The following is a 13,513-nucleotide window of genomic DNA, read 5'->3' as shown; positions in this document are numbered from 1 at the left end:
GTTTATAATAATCAAATAACAGATAATTCGTGTGAATACGAATTAATACAATCAGTACCTTGATTATGAAAAAGAGGAAACTATGAATGTTTCTTTATGCAAGATTCAATTTAATAAATTGATAAAATTAAAGATACTAGCGAAAATTATTTCCAAATACAATCGAGCAACAATCGAGCTCCTTTAAATTTGATTGAGATCAACACTAGATGTCGTTACATAGTTTTGTTTGTAATTTTTTGATGATCCCACGTGTTTACTCAAGTTCAAAATTGTGAATTTTTTTAAATATTTTTTTTTGAAAAATGCCGCCAAAACGAAAATCCAATGATGAACATCGTTGGAAACCTATGAAAATTGAGTGTGATGATGGCCTAACAGCAGAGGATTTTCAAGGTTTAGTCGCCATCGAAGAGTTAGACAGTTATCATATTATCCATGCTGAACCGAGTAAAAAATCGCTTATCATCGATAATGACAAATCCGAAAAAGAAATGAAGCAAAAAAGAAAGAAAAAGAAATTAAGCAATAATATAAATACATTTGATGTGTCCAGGCAAGAAATTGAAATTGACAATGAAGAAGACAAAGACCTGGATATGTCCCATTGGGGAAAATTGTCTGTACCAGCACCAATTATTCAATGTTTACGGTCACTTCGAATGTCGATGCCAACGTCTATTCAATCGCTTACAATACCAGCTGCAATCAATGATCATATGAATATTTATGGTGCTGCACCAACTGGAAGCGGCAAAACATTAGCATTCGCTATTCCTATAGTCGATCAAATTATCAAGGAAATGGATGAAATGCCGAATAATCCTAAACTTAGATCAATCATTCTGACACCAACCAGAGAGTTGGCCGTTCAGATTAAGCAGCATATTGATAATATATGCAAATTTAGTTCGAAGATCAAAGTAGCATTGATAGTTGGCGGTTTAGCAATACAAAAACAGCAACGAATCCTTTCCAAGCAAAAACCACAGATCATTGTTGCAACACCTGGAAGATTATGGGAAATGCTTACTTCGAAAACGGTTCCATATTTGAATCGTGAGTCACTTATAACCGACTTAAGATCATTGGTCATCGATGAAGCAGATCGAATGATTGAAAAATCACATTTCCGTGAACTAAGATTTATTATTGATTTTTTCAAAAATGATGATCGTAATCCGTTAAAATCTGGCCAATGTCAAGTGTTTATATTTTCAGCCACATTAACAATGAATCGATCCATAAAGAATAAACAACATCATCGATTGTCATTGAAAAAATCAGATCAAGATTCAATTGATTTAATCACATTATTAAGTCTTGACCGTAACACAGTAAAAATATGTGATTTAACCGATGGTGGTCAGAAGTCGAAACCCGATGCTGAGCATTTGACCGAATCAATCATACATTGTCAAAAAGACGATAAAGATCTATATTTGTACTATTTCGTCTTGAACAATCCAGGTCGAACGATTGTTTTCTGTAATAGTATCGATTGTATACGACGCTTATTGAATCTGTTTCGATTTCTAAAAATGAATCCATTGTCTATTCATTCATCGATGCCTCAAAAGCGTCGTCTAACAAATATTGAACGATTTACTGCCACAAGAAATTCACTACTTTTCGCAACCGATATTGCTTCACGTGGATTAGACATTCCTAATATTGATCATGTTGTTCATTATCAGGTACCACGTTCAGCCGATATCTATGTACATAGAAGTGGTCGTACAGCACGAATTAATAACAAAGGTTTCAGCCTTATCCTTTGCGATCCAAAAGAAGATGCTTTTTTTCTTCGAGATTTCTCGAAAATCATTCATAAAGAATCAATAGCAGAATATTCGAAAATAAACGTGAGAATATTGAAACGTTTAAAAGAACGTATACGGCTAGCACAAGTGTGTGATATGCTTGAACATAAACTACGGAAAAATCGAACGGAAACGAATTGGTTTCGAACGAATGCTGAAGCTTGCGAAATTATTTATGATTCTGATGAGCAAGATGATGGTGAACATCATTTTGATGATGAAATTCAAAATGCCAGTATCCGTGAACGTAAAGATTGTGAACGAAAATTAAAGACCTATGAACATGAACTATCGATTCTATTGAAGAAACCATTAAATTTTAGATCTATTAACAAGTAATATTTGTTTGTTTTTGTTTAATTATACGCCCAAAATGTTTGTATTTTTTTCAAATATTTTTTTTATTCACTTTGTAATCGAATTCAGACACTGTATAACACCTACACTTTTTTTGTGTTTTCGTTTAGCTTTGCATGTTTATCCTTCCTCTTGAAAAAAATATGGAAGCGTCTTTCACTTATTATTTGAATCGATTATTTTTTTCAAATGATTAACTGACCTTGCCCTAAACAAAATTTAAAAAAAAATTCTGAAATTCAAATAAAGAGTGGCCTTTTTATATTTGATATTTAATAAAAGTTTTATTCAGATCAAATGATGATCAAGTACACTTTTTTTCAATTCAAAGTCAAAGTCATTGGTCGATTTGATGGAGTAAAATTGTGATCAATTTGATTGATTGGGTAATTTTTTTGTTGCGTTCGAATTTACGACTAAATAATCAATTTATATGTGAAACAAAGAGATTGCCTCCGAGAAGGTGAACAACCTGATTTGAAACCATCTGGCCATTAATTATGAAATAGTCATGCAAATATTGCTGATTCATAACAAGAATGTGGTAAAATTTCATAATGTCCATGAATTTTTATTTTTAATATATCCAGAATAACCAAGGGCAACGATATTTATCGAATTCATAAAGAGAATATTGTCTTGAGATTACATTATTTAATAGCAATATGGCTCCACCAAAATCGTTGTTAACCAATTCTTTGTTTGATCAAAAGTCAGCGACATATATGGTTGTCAAGACAACCCCCTTTTTTCCCACTCATTCTTGAAAGAGAACCGACAATACTCATTATCCAACATTTAATGTGTATAGCCAATATGTTAAGCATTTGTATTGTTTCTGATAATCAAATTGATTCTTTTCAATTTTATTTCCGTAATATTACTATAAATAACATTGAAAATTTCGGAAAAAAAGGAAGTAACGAATAAAAAACTGGTATAGTTTTTATGAAGGATGACTAGCTTGATGATCTCTTTTGAATGAATGAATGAATCAAACCTGTATGGATGCTATTGAGTTCAATAAACGAATACGGAAAACAAATGAAAATCTATTTACCGCAACTAAGTATCGTTTTTTTTCATTTTCAAATATTTTTCATTAACAAAAGAAAAATTAAACGTATTCAATTATAAATGTCAATTATGACGTCTTGACCATGGAAATTCAAAAAAAACAAACAAAAAATCCATATGTCAAAAAAACGTGCATATCAATACAAGCAAAAAAAGCTAACAAGATCAAATATTTATCCACAATAATGATCTAGACAGATGGCTTATAAAGTATACTTAGGAAAAAATAAATCTAAATTGAATGGATACGATCTCTCATTAAATTACTACGTAAGTACCGATTTTCAAACATCATATTAATATGGCCACCTTTATCCTCATTGAGAATTAAAATAACATTATCATTATTAATTTTGAGCAAAAAAATGACAAAATTATAATCCAAAACAGAAACACCATCACAATTATCAATTAATAAAATATTGTAACCATACAAACAATGTAGAAATTTATATTTTCAAAATGGAAATTGTTTGTCTGAATAATTTCATCGTCATTGATAACGACAAACAACAGTGAAAATTAAAAATCTATACAGCAACCACGATGATTATGATGATGTTGATCATCATCATTATTTAATGGTAAATTTTGTTGGCGATGATTATTTCCAATGAGAATGAACATTAAAATCATAAAAGAGTCAGAAAAAAACAAGAAATCCAAATGTTTAACTGCTATAATAAAATCCGATCTCGAATACCATTTGCTGCTACAACTTCTTCATTGATTGAGAGAATATGTATGGCTCCCACTACACTATCATTTTGATATGTTGAGTATTGTCGTCATTTAGATGTGACGCCTACGACTACGACGACAAATAATCCCAAACAATATTGGAGCCACAACAACGACAAAAATCATTGGGAATATTGCGTTAATGAAATTTTTTTTTTTTGCATGCGTTCTTGGATTCGAATTCAATCACATCCAATACAGACACCAGGATAAAAAAAATATAGAAAGCCATTCTTTGTATTTTTAAATTTTGTTCGTTTGTTGTGTAACTTCGACAACAGATATATCTTGCTCAAATTTTCCTCATTGTTTTTCTCTCTTTTTTCTGTTTGTTATCATCATCATCATCATCAATATTCATCGCCATCTTAATCCATTTGGAACAAAACATTCCACATATGTTTTGAAATATGATACATTGTGGCGTCTTTTGATCGATATTGATAGTGTTGTTTTAGTAGCTTAATTGCTTTCTACCATCAATCATCAGATCAATAACAAAAAAAAACCAAATTTTTTTTGTCAGATACATATCTAAATATTCAAAAGTTGTGCCCATTTTTTTAAATATATCACTTTCTATAGAATTTTGTTTCGCATTTTCAATTTATTTCGCTTATTCAATTTATAATGATTGGTAATAATGAAATAATTATCTCAACTCTGGATTGCCATCATACAACAATTAACAACAAACATCGTTGATCCATATCATTTAAATTAAATCAATATTTCACTTCAATTTTTTTTTTGTACAATTACATCTCATTGTTATTTAGAGGTAAGTAAAATATTTTGCATTTAAAATGACAAACATGGAAAATATTAAATTGAATTGAATGATTGATAAATTATACACTCGATTAAATGATTCAAGAGATGATAGTCAACATTATCATGTTGAAATCAATTTTTTTTGTTGGTAGTTGATTGCAAATACTGCGAAATCAAAAAAAAAAAATCCAGTAAGTCTGAAATAGAAGCTATGTAAAAAAAAATACTTTTAAACAATAATAGTAAAATGTTTAAACAAATATATGTTTTTCGATAACTTTTTCGACAATCTAATTTGAAATCTAATCTTTATTTGATAAACTTTCAAAGTAATAAACAAAAAAAGTTATCTCATCTCAGAAAGGAACCCAAGATTTGGACCTTGACTGCTGCGCTGTATGTTTTTTGTTGTTTGCTTTCGATTTCGATGAGCAAAATTCTTCATTCGTGATATCGTCATTAAAGCGTTTGGAAAAAAACGCAGCATCGTATTTTTTCCGAAAGTTTGACTATTTATATTATCTAGATCGTTGTCTTATTTTTAGAGAAATTTGAATTTATTTTTAGTTCAGCTAAAACATCTTTAATTGTGTGCATTAAAGGTAATTTTTCCGAAAAAAAATTATAAAAATGTTAGATCCATATGTCGTGATTAGAATTATAACTGTTACCCGAAAACAATAAAAAATGTAATAAAGAATCACCAGTTGAATTTTTTTTCTAGATATGATAAGAATTTATTACCCCTACTACATTCGAAAATGTTCTAGCCACCACCCTTATCTTGACCATATTTGAATGCAATACATATACATTCATTTAGGGTTATTATTATCCATGTTTTTTTATGTATAGTCGATCCAATAATTCATCCATACATGAAAAGACATTCAACTTTGATGTAAAGTGTGTTTGTGTACGAGTGATCTGTTCGTGTTATTTCTTTTTTATCTGCAAATCGCATGTACAAAAATTCATTGATCCATTAGACAATTGCGTGTCTATTGGGTAAGTATGAAGAGAATGAATAATGAAAAAAAGAGAGTAATTGTTTTGGTTAATAACAGTGAAAAAAAAGATCAGAACAAAACGAGGCCAACTACCCTGCCAATCAAAATTGCTTAATTATTATCATCGTCATCGCGCGTAATAATCGTATGACTGTACAAAAACAAAGTCTAAACATTTTCCTTCATTCATAATCACCTTTTATCAATCTATTGCATATAATATTTGACGTTTGCCATATTTTTCACTCACTGTTTAATCATTCAACTTATTTACAAGCTTAACAACAACACAACAATTATTATTATTCAATTAATTTTAAATTTGTTTTTAATTATTTTAATAATACTAGAATCTTTGTGTAAGAATTTTGAGTGAAAAAATTTCGATAAAAATTCGTTCATTGTTTACTTTGGTTTGAATTCGAAAAAAACGTTTTTTTAACGACATCCAACGAACAAAAACTATTGGCACTTTTTCCAGCTACTCATATCTGCCTTTGTCAACAACCTCATCGAACGTGTGATAAAAACATTAAAAAATGGCGATCGATTATTATGAAATTCTGCAAGTAACCCACACTGCATCACCAGATGAAATTAAAAAAGCGTAAGTTTTTATCATTTTTTGATTCATATAAATTAAATCTTTGAAATCTTTGCATAATTTCAGTTATCGCAAATTGGCATTAAAATGGCATCCGGATAAAAATCCAAATAATAAAGATGAAGCAGAAAAACAATTTAAACAAATTTCACAAGCATATGAAATTTTGTCTGATGGTGAGTCGATTTTTTCAAATTCTTGAAACAATGAAAAATAACTCCGATATTTTTATATTTGTAATTTAAAGATAAAAAACGTCGTCAATACGATAGATATGGTTCGGTCGATGATCAGCAAGATTTTTTTGGTGCAAACAACAATCACAATCCATTCGCGTCTATGTTCTCATTTAGAGATCCACGTGATATATTCCAAGAATTTTTCCGTGGTGATCCATTTGCCGATTTCCAACCATTTGGAGTTGGCGGTTTTACTCAATTCAATCAAAATGGCTTCGGTTTTGGCAATTTGCAACCATTTGTTGATTCTTTTGGTTTTAATAATACCCATAGCTCTTTCACGACATTCGCATCTGATGATTCATTCACTAATATGAATGGAAATGGTATGCGCTCAAATGTCAAACGCACTACAACAACGACGACTAAATATGTGAATGGTAATAAAATTGAAACCAGAAAGTAAGTAATTGATATGGATAAAAATTTAAGCAAATCTTTCTAATTAAATATTCTTTTCGTGATAGGGTGTTAGAAAATGGCAAAGAAACTGTCACTGTCCATGAGAATGGTATTCTCAAGTCAAAAGTCATCAAAGATGCACCCCAAACTAATCTCACCAAACAATCTATAAAATTCTAATCAAAACCAAACACTTTAATCTGATAATTCATAATTCACAAACACAAAATTAGTTATTGTTAACATTCACAAATACATAAATACAATTTTTACATTTTAAAGATCAAACAATTCATAGGATTTGAAATGACCAATTTATTCTCATATATATTGAACAATGAAATTGTTTGAAAACCATTGATCTTTATTTGATCAAAACAAAACATTCAGAATCATTCCGGTTTTCCTACAATGTTTATTGTTATTTTTTCCTGCATCAAGATTTGATTTTCCCCATGTTGCTCATACTTAACTTGATGAACCTTTCTTGAACAAGTATTATCAAAATCATTATATTCACACGAGGATTTATATTTCGAAAAAAATGGGAATGCACAGAACATGAAATAGGTTCTGATACTTTGAATATAAATAGTCGAGATCCATAAAAAATAATTTATTGCTTTAATCGAATTTTTCTCGTAAAGAAAGAAGAATTGGTCCATTACATTATTCAGAAATCGATTCCACAATTTTCAAAATACACAAATTCGTCCTGTTCTAATCCATTCATACATATTGATCTTTTGTACATTATTTTTTTCTTTTTATTTAATTATATCAAATTTTTCAAACAATCGATGAATTTAAAAAGGAATTAATTAAATCATCTTCAAGAATCCTTGTTCACAAAGGTTTGTTTTTTTTGTTCATATATTTTTCTTTCAATGATCATAACTATCTGCAAAAAAGTATGATCATTGAATGTTGAAAAATGTTTTCATTCATTTGGGTGAAAAAAACCTTGAATGTAAGGATGTTTTTTTGAGGGGGGAGATTTTATTTCGAAATTAACTGAAGTTGGTTATGTCTGTGGCTATACATAGACATGATTTATTCGTTCGATGTTCATCATTATCATTATCAACATTGATTTTTTTTATTATCATTGTGAATGTTACAAACACTCACGCACTCATCCATAATAATCAAAGGAAATTTGTGTTTATTTTAAACAGAAGCAACAACAGTAAAAAAATAAATAAACGCAAATAAAAAGAATAATATCGTTAACCCACACACATAGAGAAATTTTCGCGGCCAACCGATATATAAAAAAGTAATGAATTTTAAATGTTTAAAAAAAAGATACATCTCAAATGATAATTAATGGCGCCAATGTTTAATTCAAACACGTTCACACAAAAAAAAAGTAAGGAGAGTACTCTCCAAAATTGAAGGTTTTTTCCTTCAATTTTGATGAGTGTTTACCAAGGTTGAAGAGTGTTAGCCAAATTTGGAGAGCATTGTGAAGAGCACTGTTCAACGTTGGTAAGCATTGCTCAAAATTGGAGAGTACTCTCCAATCAATACTCTCCAATTTGGAATAGCGTTTTTCAATGTTGGTAAGCATTGCTCAAAATTGAAGAGTACTCTTCAACACAATACTCTCCAATTTTGAATAACATTCTTCAACGTTGGTTAACACTATTCAAAATTGAAAAGCGAAAACAATCGAATGTGAATGATCTAATTTAAAGTTCAAAATTTGAATGGAAAATTGTTATTTAATATAAAAATCGATCGATTTATTGCATTTTTATTTAATTATGATAATGTAATTTTGATTGAATAAAAATAAAAAGGGACATTTATTGAAAAGGATATATATATATGCAAAAAAAACTAATGAAAATAAATCAAATAAATCGATTTACATAACATCGACCATTCGATTTAAAAAGATAATCATTTATGTGGAATAAATGATCACAATTTATTATTCTACATTGTTTGCTTTTCTTTATCAAAACCAAATTGTGTTTTTTGATAATATCACCATCTTCATCCCGACTTTCGGTCCAGATAAACCCTTTTATGAACATCTGGCCGGTTTCTACATTGGTAAGAAATTTGGATGCTTCTATCCAAATTTTCGAATTGTATCCGCGGATACGTAATCTTCTCAGTATATTTTTGCCAATTTTGAAATCTCCCTGGTGATTTTTCACTTGCACCAATTCGTAAACATACTTGGCATCATATTCCGATATTGATGTTTCTTTGATCAATAAATTTGGTGAAACTTTGTGCTTTAACGACTCCAATGTTTGCCTTAAGGCCATTCGCTCACTCAATGTAATTGTGGGCGCTTTCCAGTTACCCATCAATCGCCCATATTTTTTGGACGATTGATGACATCGCTCATATCTTAACGTCGATCCAAGGTAGAGCGGACCGAATCTCCTAGCATTTTGTCCATAATGTAGTAACTTGTGAAGTTTGAAAGTTACTTCATATTTCATTGAAGGGTACTTTTGACTCATTTCAACAAATCTGTCAAGTATAGATTTACTTAATTTTTCTAAATCTTCCAGATCCGATGTGGTTAATTCGGTTCTTAAAACCGTTTGGCAAAACGATTTAGCCGATTCATATAATGACAAGATAGCTGTTTCATTTTCGCAAAATAAATCAGATTCGTTGAAAAAGATTTCCGATAGGCGCATAAAACATTCGAAATGCTATTGAAAAGAATTAAAATAATTTGAATGAATATGAACGATGATATAGTATTACTCACTTGCACACCGGTCGCATATATTTTGAATTTGTTTTTTTCATAAACGACTAGAATATCTCCGTTATAAAACTTGAAATTTTGTAATCGTTGTATGATAATTGATGACGTTAAATCTAAGCCCTTATTTTTGCATGATATCATTTCTTTTAAAAAAAGATACGTGATCGGTTTAAGACAACCCTCTATAATTTGTAATAATAAATTATTCAACCAATTCAAATGAAATTTCCAACATACCGAATAAGTCATGAAAAATGTCGGGCGGCGCAATATTGGCGATTGTGACACCTTGTAATTGTGTCAAAATGCAATCTCGAAAGACGATGTTTTTGACTGAGTTTTCAAGATTGATTCCATCAGATTCCAATATAGAATGGAGTCTTTCCTCAGTATATAGTTCACGTTTTATCAAGCACTCCCGACAATTACTGCTTCGACCGAATGACATTGAAAAGCCCAATATTTCATTATGCGAAAGATTGTCGCAGACCACTTTCCCAAGTGTTACCTCGATCTTGATTGATTCTGGAAATTGTATACCGTTTTTTTCCAATTGTTTCATTTCATTCACGAATGGCGTCAACATAATGTTCATCTCTTCTTCTATTCGAATAAACGGTCTTCTTGCCATTAAAAACAAGTATATATTATCTCGTTTTGTTCGTTCTTTTAATGGTAAATTCGTGCACGACATGTAACCAGCTACGAATTTTCTTCCTTTTTTCCCGACAAACGAGAAATCATCCAAGGAAATTTCTACTCGAAGCTTTCCTTGCAGTCTTCGAAAAATTCTTTCGTCCGTTGTGTCCAAGTCGGATTTAATCAGCATGTTTGTTCGTTGAGATTCAGGCTGAAAATCAAGTAATTTTTCTCTAGCGATTGAATCAATCAATGATGGATGTTGATTGATGATTGACCTCAAAATACCTTCAACCGAAAAATATTGAATATCGATTCCACTTGGGTGAGAAATCTAAAAATATTATGATAAGAGCCGAAACAAAGAATTGAATGGAACTTAATACCTGCGTTGGTTTAAGATAGTTATCTTGTATTTCGAGGAATTTATTTTGCAAATAACAACTCGAAGAATATCTTGCCATACATTTTCTGACATTTTCCGGATAACGTTCAGCTTCTATGAATTTGCTTGAGATTATTTTGCCGAATTCTTCAGCATGAGCGTTTGGAATTGATTTTTTCAGTCTAAATTCCATTAGTTCTGCAATGTATCGTTTCAAAAAATCTCGTTGATCTTAATAAATTACAAAAATTGGTTGAATAAATACAATTATTCTTCAATTAATACCTTTTTCCAATGATTCCATTGTTGAAGTCAAAAAAGAATTGTGTTTTGGGTCCGGTTTCAAACAACTTTCGTAAAATTCATTAATTTCACCTAATTCATTGTCCTCATCGGATTCATCATCGTCCACATCGGATTCATCATCGTCCACATCGGATTCACTTTTTTCAAAATCTAGTGGTTCAGGAACCATCGAATTATCACTTTTAGATGTTGAAGTTTGTGAATAATGTTGCTGAGATGGAAGGATACCAGATGCATCCATAGGATCCTGATCGGTTGTTTCCATAGGCTCCTGATTGACTGCTTCTATCGACTCCTGATCGGTCGATTCCATAGGCTCCTGATTGACTGCTTCTATCGACTCCTGATCGGTTGTTTCTATCGATTCCTGATCTGTTCTTTCTATTATATCTTGATGAGAAGGACCGGCAATCGGTTGGTGTGAAGCACTTGCTTCCTTTGATTCCCTTAATTTAATCAATTAAATTTGAAGATTCTTTGAAAAAATATATGGTACTCACGTTATTCGTTTACAATAATTCAGATGCTGAGTATTCAAATGATTTATTAAACTACATGGATAAGAAAACGTTGCTGTGCATCCTCTAATTAAGCACTTTTTCTTCGGATAATTCTGTTCGAATTCTTCAGGAGTCATATTTTTGTTTGAACTCTTCATTCTTCTTCTTCTCCTCAAATAATCTAAAATCGGTTCAACTTCGGTACCAAGAAACTTATCGTAAGTATACCTAGACATTTTCAGTAAAATCTTGGTCGAATTCTTGTTTTGAAAAAAATTAAGAAAAATTTGAAATTCAAAATATTGGTGGAAAGACAAAATTAAATTTGTGTAAAAAACACGATGATGACGAAAGACGATTTGAAATCGATTTGAAATCGAAATTAGAAAAATAAATACGACTCGTTGTATAGAAAAGACTCGTTGTAAATAATATTCAAAGATAGTGGTGTAGGTCATAAATTCTAAAAATACATTGGTAAAATAAATACCATATGTGGTCTGTTTTTTGTGAGTTTTGACCTATCCTTGTATACAAAAACGAATACTCAAACGAATAAATATTTTTGTTGCCTGAGGCCAATAAACTGTTCCTATTCAATCATACTGGTGACCATAGTGGACGATGAGAAAGAAATGATCATTTAGTAAATGCAAACAAATGTAACATGATCTTCATGGTAAATTCAGAAATTCCATCGAACAAGAAATGGAATATAAACAAATCGAATATAGAAAGAATAACACAAGTTGGTTTCAATTAAATCTTAATAAAATCATAAAAGTTTTTGTTCAGTAAACTTCAATTTCATAGATTTGATTATTTTTATGAAAATAACAACAAGCATATTCTTTATTCATTTGAAAAGGCAGCTAGAAAGATTATTTTAAAAGTCAAATTTACATTTTTTACTATTTTTCATTTATTTATTTTCTTTACAGTATCAGCTTTGATCATATTCGAAAATCAACAATTTTTTTCATCTAGTTATCATGGAAAAACAAGAATCGGATTTGAAATGTATGTTTTGCAACGAAAATCATTCGGATACCAAATGCGAATTACCGGTTTTGGACAAAATATTCAAATTGTCCGAACAACGTCGATGCTACAAGTGTTTTAGCGATGAACACTTGAGCCCAAAATGTACGAAAATAAATTGCATATACTGCGATATGAATCACGACAAATCAATTTGTATTGAGACAGAATTTGATTTTGATGAGAATTAAATTAGAAGAAAGAATTTTCTTCTTCCTTTTCTTTCTAATAGATTTATTAAATAATACTATGGTCCTTTACCTTGTTTTTTATTTTGTTTTTGTTTTTAAAATTCATTACGATGGCAGAAATATTTTGATAGATGTTGAATTCTATTTCTAATTGGATGGATGTTTTGATTGGATGGAGCTGGAAATATTTGATGGAAAAACATATTTAAACCCCATCAAACTTGGCAAACGGCGGTTGAATTACGGTTGAATTTTGGTGGTATTGGTTATCGTTTTAATTGGTGAATTCAACTCATTGGTGGAATCAACAACGAGTGTTTAACGAATTTATTTGGTGGTCAACATTTGTATTAGTTATTGATGTTTAAATTGTGAAAATAAAGTTAAATTAATAAAGTGAATATTTAATCGGTGTGAAAAACATTTTTTATTTCGATATGGCCATATTTTTTTAAATTGTACAATTAAAAAATGAAATATAATAAATATTTTTTTTTCATTAATTTTGTGTATTTTCTTTGATTTGATTCATATCCGAAAATTCGATTCAAAATTCGAAAATTCGATTCAAAATTCGAAAATTCGATTCAAAATTCGAAAATTCGAGATGCTTTAGAAAATCATCCTATGATATAAATAAGAGGACTGTCTAAAAGGTTTATTCACTTGTTAATTAAATTA

The 13,513-nt window shown here is 30.1% G+C and overlaps 3 protein-coding genes across 4 annotated transcripts; 2 read left to right on the top strand and 1 right to left on the bottom strand.

Annotated features, from left to right (window-relative positions):
- The first annotated feature begins 235 nt into the window (after positions 1–235).
- LOC113791462 (ATP-dependent RNA helicase DDX24) lies at positions 236–2,449 on the top strand. The gene has a single exon (XM_075824586.1). The coding sequence runs from the start codon at positions 306–308 to the stop codon at positions 2,160–2,162; it is 1,857 nt and encodes a 618-aa protein (XP_075680701.1). The 5' UTR covers positions 236–305; the 3' UTR covers positions 2,163–2,449.
- Positions 2,450–4,038: 1,589 nt separating this feature from the next.
- Positions 4,039–7,880, top strand: mrj (DnaJ heat shock protein family (Hsp40) member B6 mrj). 2 transcript variants are annotated; one of them, XM_027337838.2, is made up of 5 exons: positions 4,039–4,779; positions 6,133–6,389; positions 6,453–6,562; positions 6,634–7,027; positions 7,093–7,880. In XM_027337838.2, the coding sequence occupies exons 2-5, from the start codon at positions 6,322–6,324 to the stop codon at positions 7,205–7,207; spliced, it is 687 nt and encodes a 228-aa protein (XP_027193639.1). In that variant the 5' UTR covers positions 4,039–4,779; positions 6,133–6,321; the 3' UTR covers positions 7,208–7,880. The 2 variants fall into 2 exon arrangements, with proteins under 2 accessions (XP_027193639.1, XP_027193704.1); XM_027337903.2 differs by lacking the exon at positions 4,039–4,779 and adding an exon at positions 5,214–5,374.
- A 939-nt stretch (positions 7,881–8,819) lies between these two features.
- LOC113794662 (uncharacterized) lies at positions 8,820–11,990 on the bottom strand. The gene is made up of 6 exons (XM_075824585.1): positions 11,601–11,990; positions 11,080–11,546; positions 10,796–11,025; positions 10,008–10,743; positions 9,771–9,952; positions 8,820–9,711 (listed from the first exon to the last, which is right to left on the bottom strand). Exons 1-6 carry the CDS (start codon positions 11,834–11,836, stop codon positions 8,887–8,889), a joined length of 2,676 nt encoding a protein of 891 aa, XP_075680700.1. The 5' UTR covers positions 11,837–11,990; the 3' UTR covers positions 8,820–8,886.
- Between the last annotated feature and the right edge of the window lie 1,523 nt (positions 11,991–13,513).

Source organism: Dermatophagoides pteronyssinus, unplaced genomic scaffold, assembly GCF_027571235.1.
Source record: "Dermatophagoides pteronyssinus isolate colony J.1.1.1.1 unplaced genomic scaffold, Derpt_VIB-CSIC_2022.12 sq0002, whole genome shotgun sequence".
Taxonomy (NCBI): Eukaryota; Metazoa; Arthropoda; class Arachnida; order Sarcoptiformes; family Pyroglyphidae; genus Dermatophagoides; species Dermatophagoides pteronyssinus.
The sequence above is the reverse complement of the archived record's forward strand: the minus strand, read 5'-3'. Positions and strand labels throughout refer to the sequence as shown.